This window comes from Eschrichtius robustus, chromosome 16, assembly GCF_028021215.1.
Source record: "Eschrichtius robustus isolate mEscRob2 chromosome 16, mEscRob2.pri, whole genome shotgun sequence".
Lineage (NCBI taxonomy): Eukaryota > Metazoa > Chordata > Mammalia > Artiodactyla > Eschrichtiidae > Eschrichtius > Eschrichtius robustus.
In genome coordinates, this window is record NC_090839.1 from 24,541,655 (window position 1) to 24,565,871 (window position 24,217).

Below are 24,217 nucleotides of genomic sequence, written 5' to 3' on the forward strand. Positions count from 1 at the left end.
CTTTCATTTTTAAAAGTTCTGGTTTGGGCAATAAGTTATGGGTCACAATCTCCACCATTCCTTATTGCATCACACCCAGCATTCCTCTTTCATTTATGTTACAAGACCCCCTCCCAGGAAGAAAAAAGGAGAGGAGATGCCATGATCCTGACACAAAAGTTTGCCAAAAAAATGATTACCTGGGCTCAGAGTAGAACAGAACATACTATCTGGTGGGGAGAAATCAGGACAAGAGTCCTCTGACAGAGAATATGATGTCACAATTTACCAATCCTTTTCCCTTCCATTATTTCATTTAACATCACAACAACCTACCCAGTTACACAACTTACCTAGTTTGTTACTGTGCGTCTGTGTATGGATGTGCTGTCTTTCCTGTTACCCGCATTTCAAAACAGGGACCTAGTTACTCTGCTCTGCTCACCACTGTTTTCTCAGGGACCGTTCGGTGCTGGGCGCAGAGCTGGCCCCAAGGAACTATTTCCTGGCTGAATAGGCTCCCAGGAACTACTGACTGAATGAACTAATGAGGAAATTGAGGCTCAGAGAGGTCCATGGCAAGTCAGAGGCAGAAAGAAGCAGGCGGGAAATCAGACCAGACGGCCTGATTCCTGGTCTGGAATCCAAGATCTTTTCCTACCCAGTTGGCTGTAACCTCCCCCAAATAGGCAAGAAATGGGAGAATGCACACGCAGGGACCTGTCTTCGACCTCGGGGGACCTCACTGAAATGCTGGACGGAGGGGCCAGAAGGATAAGTGGCGCAAGAAACGCCACATCGCTCTCTCGCACCTGCCCTCCTGAGAGCAGGACTACATTTCCCAGCAGTCCCCGCGGCGCGCACGGCCCCTGCCACGCGTCTTGCGCCTCTGCCGTCGGCCCGCTGGGGGCGCTGCGGCGACCCCTCCGCCGCCCCGTAGGAATCTCCGCGGCCCCGGGGCCGCTTGCTTCCTGTTTGTCGGACGAGGAGACATGGCGGCGGCGCCGGCGGCTGCTGGGTCTGGGGTCGGCCGAGGGCGACGGGCGGCGGCAACTGTGGCGGCTTGGGGCGGATGGGGCGGCCGGCCGCGGCCTGGTAACATTCTGCTGCAGCTGCGGCAGGGCCAGCTGACCGGCCGGGGCCTGGTCCGGGCCGTGCAGGTACGAAGCCGGCCCGGAGGGGCGGGGCGGGGTGGACCGGGCGGGAGCTGGCGGGGGGCCGGGCAAGAGGCCTTTCCAGGCCGCCGCTGTACGGGCCCGACCCCTCTTGGCTGGCCGCGGGGCCTCCCTGTGGGCTGTCGCGACGCTGTCAGCCGCGGCGGGGCAGTGGGCAGCGGCAGGCTAGAGGCTCCGGGTTAGGGGCCGAGCAGGGCTGGGCTGCATCGGGCATTGATGGCGTGTACGAGTCCTAGGCCCAGCTCCTGGATCCTCCCTTCCTTGCGCCACGTCTGCACGTCTGGGGGACCCTGGGCGAGTTTGCTGTAGCCTCTACGGGCCGCGAGTTTCTTCCCCGTGACTTGGGCGGTGGGTCATCACTGCAAACCCCAAACGGTTCGCAAGCCATCATAAATGTCATTCTCTCAGAGAGGCCTTTCCTCGACACAACCCTCCCCCTTCTAAAGTGGGTCCCCATTGTTATTCAGTTACAGGCCTGAATTCGTTCCGTTCACATTACTTTCTTAGTCTGTAATTACATATTTCTTTGTTGTCTATCCTTTTTCTCGCCTGTATCCCACGTTAGGCTGAGCTCCAGCGGGTGCAGGGACTGTATCTGGTTTGCCAGAGTAGAGCGTCATGGTTAAGAGCTAGGGCTCTGGAGTCAGGCCTGGATTCAGAACCCTGCTCTCTCTTGCTTGGGCAAGTTACGTTTCTGTGACTCAGTTTCCTGATTTGTAAAATGGAGATGATAATTAGTAACCTACCCGTTAAGGTGTTGTGGGCATCGAAGACAATTGTGTAAAGCGTTAAATGCGTTTCTGGTGCACAGTAAAAAGCTGAAGAGTAATCAGTTAATGCTATAATTGGTATCTGGCTTATAATAGTGCCCAATATATGATTAGTATTTTTTTTTTTTTTTGAGTGAATGAAGGACACTGCTTTAGGGTAAAGCAGGATGAATAAACTTAGGCTGCTCGCTCCTCTACTCCACCCGCCCCCATGTTCCCAGAACTTACGTTGCAAACACACCTGTAAAACATTGGCTTAATTTAAGGACAGCTTTTGCATAAAGAAACTTTTTAAGTAAATACAGGAATAGTAATAAAGTGATTGGTGGGAGTGGAGTGGGAATTGGGTAGATGAGGGAGAGAATGAGAGTGAGACTTTCCACAGTATAACTTTATATATGAACTTAATTTTGAACCACGTCAGTATTACTCATATGGTTAAAAGGACAGAATATAAGATAAAGACCAGGTGGTCTGTGTTTGTAGAGGGTTACAGATGAAGAAGCAGTTCTGGGTGAACAGTATTTTCCTGAACATCAGTTGACCATAGATGAGCAACTTTTTTCCCTTTGCATTCTTCTCTATCTGCCATAAGATTCTGGAAATAACTTGCTCTATCCTTTAACCCAAAGACCCTTAACTGAGCTGGGTATGTAGGAATGGGCAGAAAGGGAACTAACTCACCTTTACTGAGCACATATTTTGGATCAAGCATTGTGCATGGTATACAGTGTCTTTATTTAATTCTCAATCTTTTGAATCAAGTGTCGGGACTCATCTCAACACAGATGAAGAAACTGAGGCTCAGAAAAATTAGGTAATTTGTTCCTAAGCACTCGTCTTGATAATCCTCTATGTTCTGAGGGCAATAGGGAGCCACGGAAGTTCTTTAACTTAATGAATGGGGAAATTTAGTACATTTAATTTGTTTCCAGTGCTGGATGACTTGGAATGGGAGGAGACTGAAGAAGCTCACCAGATAGAAGGTGCTGGAATGTTCTTGAGCCTGGTCTAGTCTGTTTATTGTGGTAATCAGTAATTGTATACAGACAGGAGTGGGAGCTATTTCAGAGGTTGAGATGGAGGTACCTTCCCAAAACTATAGTGAAGATAAAGTGGGGAACTTCATCTTTCAGATGTGTCCTTTCTTAGTCACTTTCTTTGATCTCTTCCTTGCTACACCCCCACGTTGCAGAATAAATTATATCCTCACAAGTATTTCCATAGCACAGTAAGCATATCCATTATGGCATGTGGTATACTTGGAAAGACCAGATTAAAATTTTTTTTCTTTATGTTTTAAACACATAAAATTTACCTTCTTAATCATTTTTAAGTGTGCAGTCAGTAGTGTCAAGTATTCACATTGTTGCGAAACAGATCTCCAGAATTTTTTCATATTGCAAATCTGAAACTCAACCCATTAAACAACTACTTTTTTCCCCTCCCCCATCCCCTGGTAACCACCATTCTACTACTTTCTGTTTCCATGAATTTGATTACTTTAGATACCTCATATAAGTGGAATCATACATTGTCTTTTTGTGCCTGGCTTATTTCACTTAGCATAATATCCTCAAGGTTCATCCATGTTGTAGCATGTAACAGGATTTCCTTGGAAAAGACCAGATTTTGAAGTAAGATGGACCTGGATTGAATCCTAGTTCTGTCAGTTATAACTAGGTTATATTATTTAACCTCTCTAAATCTCAGTTTCATTATTTCTAAAATGGCTGTAGTAACATCTACCTCATAGGGCTGTTAGGAGGAGTGAAATAACATGTCTAAAAAGCTTGGCCAGTGTGTGGCACATAGTAAATGTTCAGTAAATAGTTGCCATCAGCTCATAGCTATCAGACTGGGCTTCTTGAGAGACTGTGTCTTATTTTTCTTTGTGTCTGCAGAGGCTGAAATACTTGAAATACTGTATGTGAGGGCTCTGTCCTCCTCCTCCTTAGTCCTGTCTCTTTGTCTATCCCAAACAGTCCCATGGCTTTAAGGAGTTCTGGAGTCAGATTACCTAGGTTTGAGTTCCAGCTCTGGTACATATTTGCTATGTGTCTTTGGACAAGTAGCGTAATCTCTTTATGCATCAGTTTCTTCATTTTTAAAATAGAGATAATCATGGGACCTAACCTGCTAAAGCTGTGGTAAGGACCAAGAGCGTTTATACATATAAAGCACTTAAAATGGTGTCTGAAATATAGTAAGCATGCTATAAAGATTAGCAACTATCGTTTTTAGCAAAACTATATTCTGATAGATCCTAAATCTGTGTTTCCATCCTGGTTTCTCTCTTTAGCTCCAGTTGGATATATCCAGATACTTTCTCAGGATCTCCACCTAGGTTTCTAATGGTCACCTCAAACTTAATATGGCAAATACAATTCCTGATTTCTCTTGCACCAAACCTGATCTTCCTCAAGTCCCAAACGGAACTTGAGAGAAGCCTGGGAGAAGACCCCAGGCCACATGATTTAGAATGGGCCTGTCCTACTTGGATTTTAATGTGCCTTATTTTCATCTCTCCCTTTCAATTTGACCTCTATCAAGGTAATAAAATATGCTGGTATGATGCTTTAGCATTTACAGAGCCTGTTCACATTTATCAGCACATTTGATCCCTAAAGCAAATCAGATCTTATAATCCCTTGCTTAAAACCTTCCAATGGCATCCCATTGCAGTTGGAATCAAATCCAGATTCTTTTCCAGGGGTGCACAAGACTCTGCACGATCAGTAGGAATTGAGGGAAAGGGATAGACTAGGCAAAGCAACTCACACAGGTCATGACCCACCGCACCTAGAGATGTTACTGCAGTTTGGCAATCTGGTGACAGGCTAGGTTATGGCATCCTGTTTTGTTTCCCAAATTTCCGGTCATTGCTTCCTTTGTGATTATTGGCATATCTAAATTCTACCTGAGTGTTACTTCATATATATTTTTTCAGATTGACTCCTCTTTTTTTTTTAAAATTTCAATTGGCACAATTGTTTTAACCTTGTTCTGAGCATTAGCATTTGAAACCTAGCGGTTCAAGTCAAATACAGTCTTCCTTTGCCTGTCAAGGATAATTTGATATCGAAAACCCCGTAGATAGGATAAATTCTCATTAATTAAAAATATGAATAATATTTAAACAGTTTTTGTATTCGCAAACCATAAAATTCATTCTTATATTAAAACAAATCCCATTAAAGTAGACACAAGCATTCATTGGTTAATGTTTGTTATCAGAATAATATAACAGTGTATTTAATCTTCATTAATTAAAGGTATTTAATCTTCATTAATTATTCTTTAAGAAGGCTATTTACTTGCACTTAATACATTTTGAGGCATTAGATATCTTAGGACTAAACAAGTAAGATATACATTTTATGTTTATGGAATTCAGCCTTTAATTATTTAAAAAAGAAAAGCAGTAAAGACAAAAACAAGTCAATGAAAACTGTAAATGTCTGGAAGTGTCACATTCACTAAACAGGTTGACAGCTTAGGTAGCATGATGTAAGAGATTATCACTCCTGTAAACTGTCAAACCACAAGTATTCTGAGAGAAGAAACCCATACAACATCTGCCAAAAATTCAACTTTGAAGATGCCTGGATGGTGGCTCTTTTCATCACACTACTCAGCTGTTCACAAGGGAAACAAAATCCAGATGATTATTTTTATTTTATTTATTTATTTATAAATTTATTTACTTTGGCTGCATTGGGTCTTCGTTGCTGCATGTGGGATTTCTCTAGTTGCGGCGAGCAGTGGCTACTCTCCGTTGCGGTGCGCGGGCTTCTCATTGCGGTGGCTTCTCTTGTTGCAGAGTGCGGGCTCTAGGCACGCGGGCTTCGGTAGTTGTGGCACGCGGACTCTAGAGCGCAGGTTCAGTAGTTGTGGCGCACGGGCTTAGTTGCTCCACGGCATGTGGGATCTTCCTGGACCAGGGCTCGAACCCATGTCCCCTGCATTGGCAGGTGGATTCTTTTTTTTTTTTAATTTAATTAATTAATTAATTTTTATTTTTGGCTGCGTTGGGTCTTCGTTGTTGAGCATGGGCTTTCTCTAGTTGCGGCGAGCGGGGGCTACTCTTTCGTTGAGGTGCGCAGGCTTCTCATTGCAGTGGCTTCTCTTGTTGCGGAGCACGGGCTCTAGGCACACGGGCTTCAGTAGTTGTGGCACACGGGCTCAGTAGTTGTGGCTTGCAGGCTCTAGAGCGCAGGCTTCAGTAGTTGTGGCTCACGGGCTTAGTTGCTCCGCGGCATGTGGGACCTTCCTGGACCAGGGCTCGAACCCATGTCTCCTGCATTGGCAGGCGGAGTCTTAACCACTGCACCACCAAGGAAGCCCCAGTAGGCAGATTCTTAACCACTGCGCCACCAGGGAAGCCCAAGATGTTTATTTTTAAATGGGAGTAAATGCCTTGTGAGACAAACTAGTAGTAGTAAAAGAAATTCCATGTGAAGTTGAATATTTTGCATACGATTTGGAGGATCTCTGGATATCATGAACCTTGTAACAAATAACAGCAGTGCCCCCACTTTTCACCGCCAAGTTCCACCCTCCCCAGGCAACCACTGCCCACACTGTAGCTGTTTTCTTTTGTAGGGCAAGAGTCCAGGAAACAGGAAAGCCAGCATTCTAAATAACATGCTTATAAGGCTATTTCTTGACTTCACAGTTTTAGAGATTATCTGTTTTCTTCCTCTTGTAGAGATTAGGATTTAATTCACAGCACCCTGTGCCACACATTTGGCCTCCATCATTTTCCTTATGTAGTTATATCAGTTTTGGCTGTTGGTGTTAAGTATTTACATTATGATGATAGTGATGAGATATAATTGTTTATAGCAGAGCCATATAGTATACAACATTTGTATTTGTTCTGTATAATTTGTTTTTCTTAGAGTTAAAAGCTGCCCTTTCTCCCCCTACTTTTTAAATTGAGACACAAATATAGTAGAATTCACCCTTTCAGTGTATAGTTCTACAAGTCTTGACAAGCACACACAGTTGTGTGACCACCACTACAGTTAGGATTTAGAAATTCCCTTGTAGTAGTCAACCCCTTCCCCACCGCCCTCCTTTGGCAACTTCTCATCTGTTTTCTATTCTGTTAATGCTATTTTACTGACTATCATAGAAGTGGGATCATTCCATATGTAGCATTTTGAGTCTGGCTTCTTTCACTAGTATAATCATCTTTATAAAATTTGCTTTTCTTTTTGTTTACTTACAATTTACTCCCAAATTCTAAAACTCCTACTTTTTTTTTTTTTTTTTTTAAAGAAATCCTTCTTGGAACCCTCTGTCCTCCAATTTGAACTAGTTATTTGCTAGAACAGCTGTATAGCTGAATTCTTGGGATTTCCCTTCACCAAATTCAGGGCATTTTATTTCTTTTTCTCATGTTTTGGATCTCTGTTTTATGAATCCTGTTTTCCTTTTTCTTGGGGGAGTACATTCTCTAGTAGCCTCCTAGGAAAGCCTACATGGGAGGTAACTTTTTTTTAAAGCTTGCGTGTCTGAAAATGTCTTTTATTCTTATACTTGAGTATTTAGTTTAGCTGGGTATAGAATTCTAAGTTGGAAGTTATTTTCCCTTAAATTTTTAATGGCATTATATTATTCCATTGTCTTTAAGTATTTGGTGTAGCTGTTGAGAGGTTCTGTTCTGATTCCCTGTCCTTTGTGCATGGCCTATTTTCCCACTCCTCACTCCCTAAGCATTTTTAGGATCATCTCTCTTTCTGGTATTCTGAAATTTAACTATGATATGCATTGATGAAAGTTTTTCTTTTTATTCATTGTGGATATACTTTGTGTAGATATACATTAAAATATATAACAACTATAATAAAGTCATGTCTATCACCTGACATTACCTAACCCCCTCTGCAAAATGATTGCACTAAGTGTTCTCTTAGGATCTTCCTATTTTTGAATGGCATTTTCTCTCCTGTGAAGTTCGGGCTGTGATTGCTTTGGAGAGCTTCATGGAATAGGTGAGACTTGAGTTGGTTCTGAAGAATGAGTAGAATTTTAACAGTAGCAGAGAGATTTCTGAGACTAAGAACACCACTGAGAAAGTCCTCATAACCAGCCATTAGGAGATGGAAGAGAAAGTGAAGTGCTCCTGTGGGACATAGGTGGGAGATAAGTTTAGATATTTGGGAATATAGTGGGGAGGGTAACTAACATTTATTGAGCATACACAGTTTGTCATTGTGCAGGTACTTGGGTTTTTTTTTTTTAAGTTTATTGTTAAATATTTGACCTACGAAAAGCGGTAATAAGTAATGCCAGTGTGTTACAACAATAAACATGTACCCACGACCAAATTTGAGGAGTTACCAATATATATAATGCCCCTTTCATGTCAGTCCCTCCCTGCCAGAGGTGCTTGTTTTGAATAGATAACATATGCACATGTACAAAAGGGTTACAGAGAAAAGTAAGTCTCCCTTGCAAACAGCCCATTACCACCTCTACTAGCACCCTCCAGTTCTACTCCCAGAGGCAACTATGGTTTTGATTTCTTGTGTATCTCTCTATCTAAGCTTAGGAAAGCAGGTATGTCTCTATATGTTTGTCCTTACACAAGTGATACTGTACTATACGCACTGTTGTGCATCCAGCTTTTTTCACTTAAAATATATTTTAGAGATCCTTCCATAATCAGTACATACAGATTATTTTGTTTTAGGTGTTTACAAAACATTTTGTGTTGAAATATACAAATAAAAATGCACAAAAAATAAAGAACAGCCCAATGCAACTTCCAACATTGCATTTAGTCGTACTAGTTTTCATGCTTTATGTAAATAGAATCAAACTGTGTGTACTGAGTCTGCCTTCTTTCAATCAACATTGTGAAATTCATCCATGATGATGGGTGAAGCTGTAGTTCATTCATTTTCATTTCTGTATAGTATTCTGTGGTATTAAACCACAGTTAATTCATTGTACTTTTGATGAGTATTTGAGATCTATCCAGTTTTTGGCTATTGTGAATAATGCTTATGTGAACATTCTTGTACATGTCTCTTGATGTGTATATGCACAATTTCTTTTGGGTATATACTTAGAAGTAGAATTGCTGGGTTATACGATATACATAGGTTCAGCATCAGCAGCTGTTGCTGAACAGTTTCGCAAGTGGTTGTACTAATTTACAATCCCACCAGCAGTGTATATGAGTTCCTGTTGTTCCATGTTCTCGCTAACCTATGGTACTGCCAGTCTTTTTAATTTTAGTCATTCTAGTGTGTGAGCAGTAGAATCTCATTATGGTTTTAGTTTGTGTTTCCCTCATGACTCATGAAGTTAAGCACCTTTTCAGAAGTTTACTGGCCATTTGGACATTCTCTCTTGTGGATTACCTGTTCAAATCTTTTGCACATTTTTCTGGTGGGGTTTTTCTTTTTTTTTTTTTTTTTTTCTTTTTTTAATTGATTTGAAGTTCTTTTTATTCACTGGATATGAGCCCTTTGTGGTGATGTTTTGCAGATATCTTCTCTTATTTGGTGACTTGCCTTTTTAGTCTCTAAAAAGATCTTTTTTTTTTTTCTTTTTTCTTTTTTATAAATTTATTTATTTATTTATGGCTGTGTTGGGTCTTTCGTTTCTGTGCGAGGGCTTTCTCTAGTTGCGGCAAGTGGGGGCCACTCTTCATCGCAGTGCGCGGGCCTCTCACTGTCACGGCCTCTCGTTGCGGAGCACAGGCTCCAGACGCGCAGGCTCAGTAGCTGTGGCTCATGGGCCCAGTTGCTCCGCGGCATGTGGGATCCTCCCAGAACAGGGCTCGAACCCATGTCCCCTGCATTAGCAGGTGGATTCTCAACCACTGCGCCACCAGGGAAGCCCTAAAAAGATCTTTTGATGAACAGAAGTGCTTTATTTTAATATGACTCATTGTATAACTGTTTTCCTTTATGGTTAGTGCTTTTTGTATTATGTTTAATAAATCTTTGCCTACCCTTCTATTTATCTTCTAGAAGCTTTATTGTTTTGCCTTTTCCATTTAAACATACACTCCACTTGGAATTTATTTTTGGATGTGGTGTGAGCTTTTCAATAGAGATACCAAGTTGACTTGCTATTTATTGAAAAGTCTTTTTTGTCCCTCCAGTGCTCTGTAGTGTTTGTTTTCACGTCTGTTTCATGTCTGTTCTGTTTCTCTGTCCATTTACCCGTACACTGATATCACATTGTCCTATTTTCTGTAACTTTATATGTGTTGATTTTGGTTATAGAATATCGAATCAGAAGAGTAGCTTCTCCTACTTATCTTCAAGATTCCTTTGGCTCTTCTAGCCCCTTTGCCATTTCCATATACATTTTAGAATGAGCTTGTACATTTTTACAAAAAAATTTTGATTGGGATTGCCTTCAATCTATTCAGTACAACACATTCATTCTCTCTCTCCTGCCCTTACTCCTCTTTTTCTCTGATCTGGTCTCCCTTAATCTCTCTTGATAATGTTTTATGTATGTAGTTTTCTATATAGTGGTCTTGCATAACTTTTGTTAGATTTATTCCTTGGCATTTGACATGATTTGATGGTATTGTAAATAGTGTTTTTAAAATTGCGTTTTCTCACTGTAGCTGTAAGATAAAAACAAGATTGATTTTTGTATTGCTTCAGCATTTATATTGCTCCTATATTTTAATACTTTACCTCTAGATTATTTTGGATTGTATATGTATACAATCATCTGCGAATATCATATCTGCAAATGAAGCTTTTATCCTTTCTAATCTTACATCTTTTTTTTTTTTCTTGCCTAAATGTGCTATTTGGGATGCTCCAGTACAGTGAATTGAATTGGCATGTTCCTGATCTGAGAGGGAGAGCCTTAAACATTTAACCATTAAGTATGATGTTTGCTGAAGATTTTCTGTAGATACTGTTATTAGTTCACTTCTTTTCTGAGTTTGAGTTTATGACGTTGAATTCTATCAGAATGCTTTTTCTGCATTGAGATGTTCATATAATTGTTTTCCTTGTGTTATTAATGTGATGAATTACATTGAGTAAAATTTTCAAATATTAAACCAAATCTGAATTTCTGATTCAAAATTTCATCCTTTTTATAGATTGCTAAATTTGATTCACTAATTTTTTTATTAGGATTTTTATCCTTCTGTGTTCATGAGTGAAAGTAGCCTATAATTTTCCTTTCACCAGGTTTTGGTATCAAGTTTATCCTGGCCACTAGTCATAGCTTTAGTTGGACCCCACGAATTTTGATCTGTAGTGTTTTCATTGTCATTTATTTCAGAATATTTTCAGATTTCTACTTGGATTTCTTCTTTGACCTATGCATTTTTTAGAAGAGATATTTCTTAATTTCCAAACATTAGGGTTTTATAATTATCTTTCTGTTACAGATTTTAGGCTGACTGCACTGCAGTCAGGGAACATAGTCTGTATTTCAATTCATTTAAATATGTTGAAATTTGCTCTATGGCCTAGCAGCTGGTCATTTTGTAAACGTTCTGTGTACTTGCAAAGAATGTGTAGCGAGTAGTTATTAGATGTAGTGTCAATTTCTGCTGTGAAGCCATCTGGGATTTTGATAGGAACTGCAGTGAATCAATATTGAGGGTATTGCCATATTAGAAATATTAAGTCTTCCAATCTTTGAACATGGATGACTTTCCATTTCCTTTTTTTACTTCTTTAATTTCTTTCAATGATGTTTTGTAGTTTCATTGTACAAGTCTTGTATCCCTTTTGTTAAATTTATTCATAAGTATTTTATTCTTTTTGATGATGTTGTAAATGGGATTGCTTTCTTTTTTGTTTTTTTTGTGATTAATTTGTGCTTTTATTTGCCAGTATAAATACAGTAGCCTGCAAATTTTTTAATCTAAAAAGTACATTTTATATCACAATCCAACACACACAAATATATGTATACGTATGTAAAAGTGAAACAAAAGTTTTGCCAAAAACGTCTACCCTGCATGTTAATTCTTTTTAAGACTTTTTTTTTTCAACCAAGGCTGAACTGCCCTGACACATCATAATCACCAAAGTCCCTAGTTCATCTTAGGGTTCACTATAATGAAGTGAATAGTGTTGCACGTTCTATGGGTTTGGACAAAAGTATGATGACATAAAATCATTATAATGTCATACAAAGTATTTTCACCACTCATAAAAACTTCTGTACTCTGTGTATTCATCTCCCCTCTTCCCCCAAACTCCTGGCAACCATTGATCTTTTTATTGTCTCCATTGTTTTGCCTTTTCCAGAATGGCATATAGTTGGAATCTATTTTTCTTTTTTCCTTGAAGACCATAAGACCACTCATGGCCCACCCATGCATGGACCGGACAGGCTCTAGGTGGCAAACTCCCCCACTAAATACTGTAGGTTTCCTTCCAGTACTGAGCCCTGTCCCACTGGTCCTGCCCGGTAGCCACGTAAAAGTGCAGAGGGATACATATTGGGTACTTGTTCATAGGAAGGCCACAAGTTTTGTGCCCCTTGTCACAGTGAACCCAAGTTCCTGTTGGGTGTGTTATAAACAGACGAGCCATTTCTTCAGACCCCTGCTCTGAGCACACCCATGGGATTGCTTTCTTATTTTCACTTTTGGATTCTTCATTGCAGGTGTGTAGAAATTCAGGTGATTTTTGTATATTGATTTTGTATCCTGCAATCTTGCTGAACTCATTTATTAGCTCTAATAATTTGTGTGTGTGTGTGTGTGTGTGTGTGTGTGTGTAGGGGTTCCTTAATATATTCTGTATGCAAGATGATAGCATCTGTAAATATAGTTTTACAAATTCCTTTTCAATCTGCATGCCCTTATTTCTTTTTCTTGCATTGTTGCTGTGGCTAGAATCTCTAGTACAATGTTAAATAGAAGTTGTGAGGGTTAACGTCTTTGCCATTTTCTTGATCATTTTGGGAAATCATTCAGGCTTTCACTTTTTTAAAAAGTAAAGTCCATACTTCATTCAGATTTCCCCAATTTTTCTTTTTTTTTTTTTACTTGAAGTATAGTTGATTTACAATATCATATTGTTTCAGGTGTACAAGATAGTGATTCAGTATTTTTATGGATTATACTCCATTTAAAGTTACTATAAAATAATGGCTATATTTCCCTGTGCTGTACAAAATATCCTTGTTGCTTATTTATTTTATACATAGTTTGTATCTCTTATTGTCCTTCCCCTCTTTCCACTGGTAATCACTAGTTCTCAGTATCTGTGAGTCTGTTTCTTTTTTGTTATATTCATTCGTTTTATTTTTTATTTTATTAAAAAAATTTTTTTTATTGGCGTATAATTGCTTTGCAATGTTGTGTTAGTTTCTGCTGTACAGTGAAGTGAATCAACTGTATGTGTACATATATCCCCTCCCTCTTGGACCTCCCTCCCTCACCCCTGAACCCATCCATCTAGGTCATCAGAGAGCACCGAGCTGAGCTCCCTGTGCTATACAGCAGGTTCCCACTAGCTATCTGTTTTACACATGATAGTGTATTTATGTCAAACCGAATCTCCCAATTCATCCTGCCACCCCTTCCCCCCCATGTCCACACGTCCATTCTCTAGGTCGGCCTTTCTATTCCTGCCCTGCAAACAGGTTCATCTGTACCATTTTCCTAGATTCCATATATGTGTGTTTTTGTCTTTCTGATTTACTTCACTCTGTATGACAGACTCTAGGTCCATCCACATCTCTACAAATGACCCAATTTCATTTCTTTTTATGGCTGAGTAATATTCCATTATATATATGTACCACATCTTCTTTACCCATTCATATTTCGATGGACATTTAGGTTGTTTCATGTCCTGGCTATTGTAAATAGTGCTGCAGTAAACAGTGGGGTACATGTGTCTTTTTGAATTACGGTTTTCTCAGGGTATATGACCAGTAGTGGGATTGCTGGGTCATATGGTAGTTCTAGTTTTAGTTTTTTAAGGAACTTCCATACTGTTCTCCACAGTGGCTGTATCAATTTACATTCCCACCAACGGTGCAAGAGGGTTCCCTTTCTCCGCATCCTCTCCAGCATTTATTGTTTGTAGATTTTTTGATGATGGCCATTCTGACCAGTGTGAGGTGATACCTCATTGTAGTCTTGATTTGCATTTCTCTAATAGTGATGTTGAGCATCTTTTAATGTGCCTCTTGGCCATCTGTATGCCTTCTTTGCTGAAATGTCTATTTAGGTCTTCTGCGCATTTTTTGATTGGGTAGTTTGTTTTTTTTTTGATATTGAGCTGCATGAGCTGTTTGTATATTTTGGAGATTAATCCTTTGTCTGTTGCTTCGTTTGCAAATATTTTCTCCCATTCTGTGAGTTGTCTTTTTGTCTTGTTTATGGTTTCCTTTGCTGTGCAAAAGCTTTTAAGTTTAATTAGGTCCTATTTGCTTATCTTTGTTTTTATTTTCATTACTCTAGGAGGTGGGTCATAAAAGATCTTGCTGTGATTTATGTCAATGAGTGTTTTTCCTATGTTTTCCTCTAAGAGTTTTATAGTGTCTGATCCTACATTTAGGTCTTTAATCCATTTTGAGTTTATTTTTGTGTATGGTGTTAGGGAGTATTCTAATTTCATTCTTTTACATGTAGTTGTCCAGTTTTCCCAGCACCATTTATTGAAGAGGCTGTCTTGTCTCCATTGTATATTCTTGCCTCCTTTGTTATAGATTAGGTGACCATACATGTGCGGGTTTATCTCTGGGCTTTCTATCCTGTACCATTGATGTATATTTGTTTTTGTGCCAGTACCATACTGTCTTGATTACTGTAACTTTGTAGTATAGTCTGAAGTTGGGGAGCCTGATTCCTTCAGCTCCATTTTTCTTTCTCAAGATTGCTTTGGCTATTTGGGGTCTTTTTTGTGTTTCCATACAAACTGTATGATTTTTTGTCCTAATTCTGTGAAAAATGCCATTGGTAATTTGATAGAGATTGCATTGAATCTGTAGATTTCTTTGGGTAATATAGTCATTTTCACAATATTGATTCTTCCAATCCAGGAACATGGTATATCTCCCCATTTCTTTATGCCATCTTTGATTTCTTTCATCAGTATTTTATAGTTTGCTGAGTACAGGTCTTTTGCCTCCTTAGGTAGGTTTATTCCTAGGTATTTTATTCTTTTTGCTGCAGTGGTAAATGGGAGTGTTTCCTTAATTTCTCTTTCTGATCTTCTGCTGTTAGTGTAGAGGAATGCAAGAGATTTCTGTGCATTAATTTTGTATCCTGCAACCTTACCAAATTCATTGATTAGTTCTAATAGTTTTCTGGTGACATCTTTAGGATTTTCTATGGATGGTGTCATGTCATCTGCAAACAGTGACAGTTTTACTTTTTCTTTTCCAATTTGTATTTCTTTTTCTTTTCTGTTTCCTGTGGCTAGGACTTCCAACTGTGTTGAATAGTAGTGGCCAGAGTGGACATCTGTGTCTTGTTCCTGATCTTAGAGGAAATGCTTTCAGTTTTTCACCCACACCATCACCAGAATGATGTTTGCTGTGGGTTTGTCTTATATGGCCTATATTATGTTGAGGTAGGTTCCCTCTATGCCCACTTTCTGGAGAGTTTTTATCATAAATGGGTGTTGAATTTTGTCAGAATCTTTTCCTGCATCTATTGAGGTGATCATATGCTTTTTTTCTTTAATTTTTAATATGGTGTATCACATTGATTGTTTTGCGTATGTTGAAGAATCCTTGCAGCCTTGGGATAAATTCCACTTGATAATGGTGTATGATCTTTTTTTATATATACATAAATTTATTTATTTATTTATTGGCTGCGTGTGGGGTTTCTCTAGTTGCAGCGAGTGGAGGCTACTCTTCATGCAGTGCGTGGGCTTCTGATTCCGATGGCTTCTCTTGTTACGGAGCATGGGCGCTAGGTGTGTGGGCTTCAGTAGTTGTGGCACTTAGGCTCAGTAGTTGTGACTCGCAGGCTCTAGAGTGCAGGCTCAGTAGTTGTTGCACATGGACTTAGTTGCTCCGCGGCATGTGGGATGTTCCCAGACCAGGGCTTGAACCTGTGTCCCCTGCATTGGCAGGCGGATTCTTAACCACTGCACCACCAGGCAAGTCCGGTGTATGATCTTTTTAATGTGTTGTTGGTTTCTGTTTGCTAGTATTTTGTTGAGGATTCTTGCATCTATGTTCATCAGTGATATTGGTCTGTAATTTTCTTTTTTTGTGATATCTTTGTCTGGTTTTGGTATCAGGGTGATGGTGGCCTCATAGAATGAGTTTGGGAGTATTCCTCCATCTGCAGTTTTTTGGAAGAGTTTGAGAAGGATAGGTGTTAACTCTTCTCTAAATGTTTGATAGAATTCGCCTCTGAAACCATCTGGTCCTGAACTTTTGTCCATCCTTTATTCAGATTTCCCCAGTTTTTCTTTTTCTTTTTCTTTTTTAAATTGAAGTGTAGTTGATTTACAGTATCATATTGTTTCAGGTGTACAACATAGTGATTCAGTATTTTTACGGATTATACTCTGTTTAAAGTTACTATAAAATAATGGCTATATTTCCCTGTTCTGTACAAAATATCCTTGTTGCTTATTTATTTTATACATAGTAGTTTGTATCTCTTATTGTCCTTCCCCTCTTTCCACTGGTAACCACTAGTTCACAGTATCTGAGTCTGTTTCTGTTTTGTTATATTCATTCATTTGTTTTATTTTTTAGATTCCACATATGAGTGGTAATATACAGTATTTGTCTTTCTCTGTCTGACTTAGTTCACTAAGTATAATACCTTCTAGGTCCTTTCATCCTTTTTTATTGCTGAGTATATTGTATATTGATTTTGTATCCTGCAACCTTGTTTTCTGTTGTATATATATACCACATCTTCTTTATCCATTCGTCTGTTGATGGACGCTTAGGTTGCTTCCATGTCTTGGCTATTGTAAATAGTGCTGCTATGAACATTGGGGTGCATGTTTCTTTTTGAATTAGTGTTTTTGTTTTCCTCAGATATATAGCCAAGAGTGGAATTGCTGGATCATACAGTAGTTCTGTTTTCAGTTTTTTGAGGAACCTCTGTACTGTTTTCTGTACTGGCTGAAACAATTTACATTCCCACTAACAGCGTACTAGGGTTCCCTTTTCTCCACATCCTCCCCAACTTTTGTTATTTGTAGACTTTTTGATGATAGACATTCTAACAGGTGTGAACTGATATCTTACTGTGGTTTTGTATTGCATTTCTCTGATGGTTAGCAATGTTGAGCATCTTTTCATGTGCCTCTTGGCCGTGTTTATGTCTTCTTTGAAAAAAATGTCTATTTAGGTCTTCCACCCATTTTTAAATTGGGTTGTTTATATTTTTTTCCTCTATTTGTTCTATTAAAGTATAGTTGATTTACAATGTTATGCTAATTTCTGCTAATTTGTGCTAATTGGGTTGTTTGTATTTTTGATTTGAGTTGTATGAACTGTTTATATATTTTAGATATTAATACCCTATCAGTCATATATTTGCAGATATTTTCTCCCATTCAGTAGGTTCTGCCTTTTCATGTTGTTGATGGTTTCCTTTGCTATGCAAAGGCTTTTAAGTTTGATCAGGTCCCATTTATTTATTTTTGCTTTTGTTTCTTTTGCCTTAGGAGACTGGTACAAAAACATACTGCTATGATTTATGTCAAAGTGTGTTCTGTCTATGTTCTCTTCTAGGGGTTTTATGGTTTCCAGTCTTACATTTAGGTCTTTAATCCATTTTGAGTTTATTTTTTATACGGTGTGAGAAAATGTACAAATTTTTAAAAATTTTATTTTATTGAAGTATAGCTGGTTTACAGTGTTGTGTTACAGATTTCATTGTTTATCATGTAGCTGTAGTTTTCCCAACACCACTTATGGAAGAGACTGGCTTTTCTTATTGTATATTCTTGTCTCCTTTGTTGTAAATTAATTGACTATAAGTGTGGGGGTTTATTTCTGGGCTCTCTATTCTGTTCCACTGATCTATGTGTCTGCATGTATGTGCCAGTACTGTGCAGTTTTGGTTACTGTAGTTTTGTAGTATAATCTGAAATCAGGGAGTATGTTACCTCCAGCTTTGTTCTTTTTTCCTCAGGATTGCTGTGGGTATACAAGGTCTTTTGTGGTTCCATATAAATTTTAGGAATTTGTTCTAGTTCTGTGAAAAATGCCATGGGTATTTTGATAGGGATTGCATTAAATCTGTAGATTGCTTTGGGTGTATGGACATTTTAACAATATCATTCTAATCCAAGAACACAGGATATTTTTCCATTTCTATGTATCATCCTTAATTTCCTTCATAAGTGTTTTATAGTTTTCCGAGTATAGGTCTTTTACCTCCTTGGTTAAGTTTATTTCTAGGTATTCTTTTTGGTATGATTTTAAGTGGGATTGTTTTCTTGTTTTCTCTTTCGATAGTTCATTATTAGTGTATATAAAAGCAACAGATTTCTGTATATTAATCTTGTGTTCTGCAACTTTATTGAATTCATTTATTCTAATAGTTTTTTGGTGGAAATTTTAGGGTTTTCTATATATGGTGTCATGTCATCTGCAAATAATGACAGTTTTACTTCTTTCCTTCCACTCTGAATGCCTTTTATTTCTTTTTCTTGTCTGATTGCTGTGGGTATGGCTTCCAATACTACATTAAGTAGAAGTAGCAAGAGTGGCATCCTTGTCTTTTTCCTGATTTTAGAAGAAAATCTTTTAGCTTTTCACTGTTGAGTATGATGTTAGCTGTGGGTTTGTCTTAAATGACCTTTATTATGTTGAGGTATGTTCTCTGTATACCAACTTTGACAAGAGTTTTTATCATGAATGTATGTTGAATTTTGTGAAAAGCTTCTTCTGTATCTATTGAGACGATCATGTGATTTTTTTATCCTTTTCTTTTGTTAATGTGGTGTATCACTGATTGATTTGCGGATATTGAACCATCCTTGCATTTCTGGAATAAATCTCACTTTATCATGATGTATGATCACTTTTATATATTGTTGAATTCGGTTTGCTAGTATTTTGTTGAGGATTTTTGCATCTATATTCATCAGAAATATTGGCCTGTAATTTTGTTTTGTAGTGTCTTTGGTTTTGATATCAGGGTAATGGTGGCCTGGTAGAAGGAATTTGGGAGTGTTCCATCCTCTTCAATTTTTTGGAATAGTTTGCGTATAGGTATTATTTCTTCTTTATATGTTTGGTAGAATTCTCCTGTGAAGCTGTCTGGTCCTGGATTTTTGTTTGCTGGAAGTTTTTTAAATTTCAAATTGAGTTTCACTATTAGTGATCAAGCTGTTCAGATTTTCTGTTTCTTCCTGATTCAGTGTTGGAAGGTTGTATATTTCTAGAAATTTGTCCATTTCTTCTAGGTTGTCCAACTTGTTGGCACATAACTGATCATAATATTCACTTGTGATTTTTTTGTATCTGTGCGTGCTCTAGATCACAGGCTCAGTAGTTGTGGCTCATGGGCTTAGTTGCTTCACAGCATATGGGATCTTCCTGGACCAGGGATTGAACCTGTGTCCCCTGTATTGGCAGGCAGATTCTTAACCACTGTACCACCAGGGAAGTCCCTATTGTTACTTGTTTTCTGGTTGTTTTTGTAGTTCTCCTCTGTCCTCTTTTTCTTCTTTTAGTTTCTTCCTTTGTGGTTTGATGATTTTCTTTAGTGGCATGCTTGTGTTCCTTTTTCTCTAGTGTTTGTGTATCTATTTTAGGTTTTGATTTGTGGTTACTGTGAGGTTCATATATGTTGACTTATAATTGTATTGACTTGTTTTAAACTAATAGTCATGTAAGTTCAAATGCATTCTAAAAGATCTACATTTTTTTTACTCCTCTCCCTGCCATTTTGTTTTTTTTGTTTTTTTTTTTTTGAAATTCATGTTCTTTTATTTATTTATTTATTTATTTATTTATGACTGTGTTGAGTCTTCGTTTCTGTGCGAGGGCTTTCTCTAGTTGCGGCAAGTGGGGACCACTCTTCATCGCGGTGCGCGGGCCTCTCACCATCGCGGCCTCTCTTGTTGCGGAGCGCAGGCTCAGTAATTGTGGCTCACGGGCCCAGTTGCTCCGTGGCATGTGGGATCTTCCCAGACCAGGGCTCGAACCCGTGTCCCCTGCATTGGCAGGCAGATTCTCAACCACTGCGCCACCAGGGAAGCCCCCATTTTGTTTTTGATGTCATAATTTACATCTTTATGTTTATCCCTTTATTGTTTATTATAGTTACAGTTGACTTTACAATTTTTTGTGTTTTAATCTTCATAGAGCTTATTTAAGTGGTTGATCCTCAGCCTTTACAATATATTTGCCTTTCAGGCTTTCACTGTTAATTATGATGATAGCTGTGGAATTTTGATTAATGCCCTTTATCAGGTTGATTACATTGATTAGTTTTCATGTTTGACCCAACCTTGCATTCCTGACATGCATCTTGCTTTGTCGTGTTGTATAATCCTTTTTACATATTGTTGGATTTGGTTTGCTGGCACAGCTGATCCTTGAACAGTAGGTTTGAATTCCATGAGTCCACTTATACGTGGATTTTTTTCAATAAATACTTACTGCAGTACTACACGATCTGCAGTTGAATCTGTGGATGTGGAACCGTGGATACAGGGCTGATTGTAAAATTCAACTGTATGGGCAGTTGTCACCCCTAACCCCCATGTTGTTCAAGGATCAGCTATTTTGCTGGGCATTTTTGTGTTTATATTCATCAGAGATATTGTTCTGTAAGTTTTCTTTTAATGTCTTTGTTTGGTTTTGGTATCAGGGTAATAGTAGCCTCATAGAATGAGTTGGGACGTGTTCCCTCCTCTTCTGTTTTATGGAAGAGTCTGTGAAGTATTTGCTAATTTCTCTTTAAATGTTCAGTAGAATTTACCAGTGAAGCATCTGGACTTGGGCTTTTCTTTGTGGGTAGTTTCTTTTCTTCCTTACTTGCTCCCTCCCTCCATTTCTTCCTTTCCTATTAAATTACTGATTTGATCTCTTTAATTGTTGTAGGTATGTCAGATTTTCTATTTCTTCTTGAGTTAGTTTCTGTTGTTTGTGTCTTTCTGGGAATTTGTATATTTCATCTAAGTTATGTAGTTTGTTGGCATACAGTTGCTCCTAGTACTTCCTTGTAAACCTTTTTATTTCCTTAAAATTGGTAGTATTGTCCCCTTTTTCATTCCTGAATATAGTTGAGTCAGTGTAAGTTGGTCCCTGTAACTATTTTCAATATTGTTGGTTTTTCAAAGAACCAAATTTGATTTTGTTGATTTTTCTCTGTTATTTTTTTTTCTATATATCACTTATTTTTGCAATGATCTTTTTAATTTCCTTGTGCTTGCTTTGGGTTTGGTTTATTCCTTTTTTCTCCTAGTTTCTTATGGGGGAAGATAAGATCATCTGAGATCCTCTCTCCTTTTTAATATAAATGTTTATAGCTATAAATTTGTCTGTAAGCACTGCTTTTGCTGAGTCCCATGAAACCATTATTGTCTTCTCTTTCTTTCAAGGAAGGGAAAGATGTTTTTTCATAGTTTTGGGGCTTGCCTTGATTTGAGCTTGCTTGAAGTATATAAAATTTCTGATAATCATTTAGACCTACGAAAGTGGTAATTTCCTATGGCTCACCCTAATACAAATTACTTTCACAAACATCTCATTACCTCCCATTACCCCTGTATTATCTTATTTTTACAATCTAAGAAAACAAGCTCAGGAAGAATAATGGGACTTGAGTTCAAGGTCATAGGACTGATATGCGTCCGGATAGGCTGTTATTGAAGACCTGCATGTCCTGTAATAAATTACAGTGAACTTTTGATCTAATTGAGGGACAAGTGTACATGAAAATAATTCACTTCTGGCACCTGATAATGCTGTGTCCCCAAAGTAGATACTGCCATATTGATTAATGAACCTGTCATTAGACTAGGCTATTGCTCATGCCTTCAAACATTTACTGAGTGTCTGATCTGTGCCTAGCATTCTTTGAGAGAAAGAAGGTGTGCACAATAAACACAGCTTGGTACCTACTCTGAAGGAGCTTGTGGTCTACAGGAGGGGTGGACAAATGAACCAGTAATTATGATACAATATGATAAATGTTAGATAAGGCCCCAGACTCTTAGAAAGGAGAGAGGGGAAGGCCTATCAAGGAAAATTTCTGGTTTTTTGGCTTGCATTTAGGAGAAAGAGCTTTCTGGGTAGAAAAGACAGGGAGGAGAAAGAGCTTTCTGGGTAGAAAAGTCAGGGAGGAGAAGGAGCTTTCCAGATAGAAAAGACATCCAAAGATGTTCTGTGGCAGTAGAGTTCACCCTTGAGCAATACAGGGGGTTCGGGGCACTGACCCTCCACAGTTGAAAATTCATGTATAGGTTTGAGTCGGCCCTCCATACCTGCAGTTTCCCTGCACCCGCGGATTCAACCAGTCGTGGATTGGGTAGTACTGTAGTATTTACTATTGAAAAAAATCCCATATGTAAGAGGACCCACGCAGTTCAAACCTGTGTTTAAGGGTCAACTGTATGGGTGTGTGTGTAAATAATTACCCCCCTTGCCCCCACCTTAGGTTTATTTTCTCCCCGCACAGGTGGCATACCATATATACAGGTACACAGCTCTGTAGGCAGGGGAAGAGCATGTGCAGAGAGGCACAGAGAGAGAACATGTACATCTGGAGCCTAGAGTGGGCACTGGGAAAGAGATGAAGCTAGAGAGGAAAGTAGGTGATAGAATAGGAAGGGTGTGTATCACAAACAAGGAGCTGGACTTTTATCTTGCAGGCTGTTGGGGAACTTCTGAACATTTCTAGAAAGACCTTTGAATTATTTGTCCTGGGTGGGTTTGGGAGCCAGCTGCTCTCTTTTGCTGTATATGCTAGTAGTTCTTTCCTCACCAGTAAAATTATCCTCTTTTTTTTTTTCTTTTGCCTCACAGTTCACTGAAACCTTTTTGACGGAGAGGGACAAACAGTCCAAATGGAATGGAATTCCTCAGCTGCTCCTTAAGCTGTATGCAACCAGCCACCTCCACAGTGACTTCATTGAGTGCCAGAACATCCTCAAGGTAACTGTTAGGGGACTTGGAGGGACTGCATTCAGGGTCTCCAGATGATACAAGATGTCTGTTTTTTTTCTCTTCTTCCGCCTACTTTTTAAAGTAGCCTGTTTTTATTGCATAAGCTATAGAAAATTTGGGAAGTTCAGAAAAAGTGCAAAGAAGAAAATAAAAATCACCAATAATCCCCCACCACCCAGAGATAATCACCATTAAGTTTCCTGTGTGTATACTTTTGGGTTTTATTCACATTTGTTTTGTATCAGTGCTTGCTTAATTAAGGAGGCCTGTGCCCTGGGATTAGGTTACATTCTGTTTCAACAGGATTTAAAAGATCCCATTTGCTGAAGGTGCAAGGAAGTAGCCTTGTGGCTGTTGATAATTATGACTAGCATATAAAGATGAAGGGACTGGGCCTGGTGATTGGGAGAGGGATGGAAAGAATGCATAGACATCTAGGGCAGTTGTTCTCAATCTTGAGTGTGTATCAGAGTCACCTGGAAGGCTTGTTAAAACACAGAGTGCTGGGCGCTACCAGCAGAGTTTCTGATTTAGTAAGTCAGACTTCAGCTTGGGGAGGTGGGTCCAACTCTGAATTTAGATTACTGGCTCTAATGTAGCTAAAACCCATGCAAGTTATATTTGATCATAATGAAACGATGTAATGTTTTTCAGAGGTGAAGTTCTGTTTATTATATCACGTAAGAAGTCATTTAAAAATATAATAGGGCCAAAAAGTTTAGTCTGTACCTTTGAGAAGAGATGTTTTGGGACTTCCCTGGTGGTCCCGTGGTAAAGAATCCGCCTTTACCACTGGCGGGGACGTGGGTTCGACCCCTGGTCAGGGAACTAAGATCCCACACACTGCAGGGCAACTAAGCCCACTTGCCACAACTACTGAGCCCGTGTGCCTCAACTAGAGAGCCTGCGTGCCGCAAACTACAGAGCCCACGTGCTCTGGAACCCGTGCGCCACAACTACAGAGCCCAGGTGCCCTGGAGCCTGCGCGCCACAACTAGAGAAGAGAAAACCCACACGCCACAACTAGAGAGAAACCTGCGCACTGCAATGAAAGATCCCGCGTGCCTCAACGAAGATCCTGCATGCTGCAACTAAGACCTAACACAGCCAGAAATAAATTAATTAATTAATAAATAATAAATCTTTAAAAAAAAAGAAGAGATGTTTTGTCTATACAACTTTTTTGTAAGTTGAAAATCATTCCCAGATAAA

At 38.9% G+C, this 24,217-nt stretch overlaps 1 protein-coding gene and 1 non-coding gene across 3 annotated transcripts in view; one reads left to right on the forward strand and one right to left on the reverse strand.

Moving 5' to 3' along the window:
- Nucleotides 1–915: 915 nt before the first annotated feature.
- The window catches only part of TRPC4AP (transient receptor potential cation channel subfamily C member 4 associated protein), a 74,731-nt gene continuing 51,429 nt past the window's right edge, over nucleotides 916–24,217 (forward strand). The window contains exons 1-2 of one of the 2 annotated variants that reach the window (XM_068525300.1): nucleotides 916–1,139; nucleotides 22,865–22,993. In XM_068525300.1, coding sequence (XP_068381401.1) covers nucleotides 972–1,139; nucleotides 22,865–22,993 — 297 coding nt within the window. In that variant the 5' untranslated portion in view covers nucleotides 916–971. The remainder of the gene's footprint in view (nucleotides 1,140–22,864; nucleotides 22,994–24,217) is intronic. The other variant, XM_068525299.1, reaches the window with a different exon arrangement.
- LOC137750795 (small nucleolar RNA SNORA11) lies at nucleotides 12,376–12,504 on the reverse strand. The gene has a single exon (XR_011070580.1). It is a non-coding gene; the product is annotated as a small nucleolar RNA SNORA11 (small nucleolar RNA).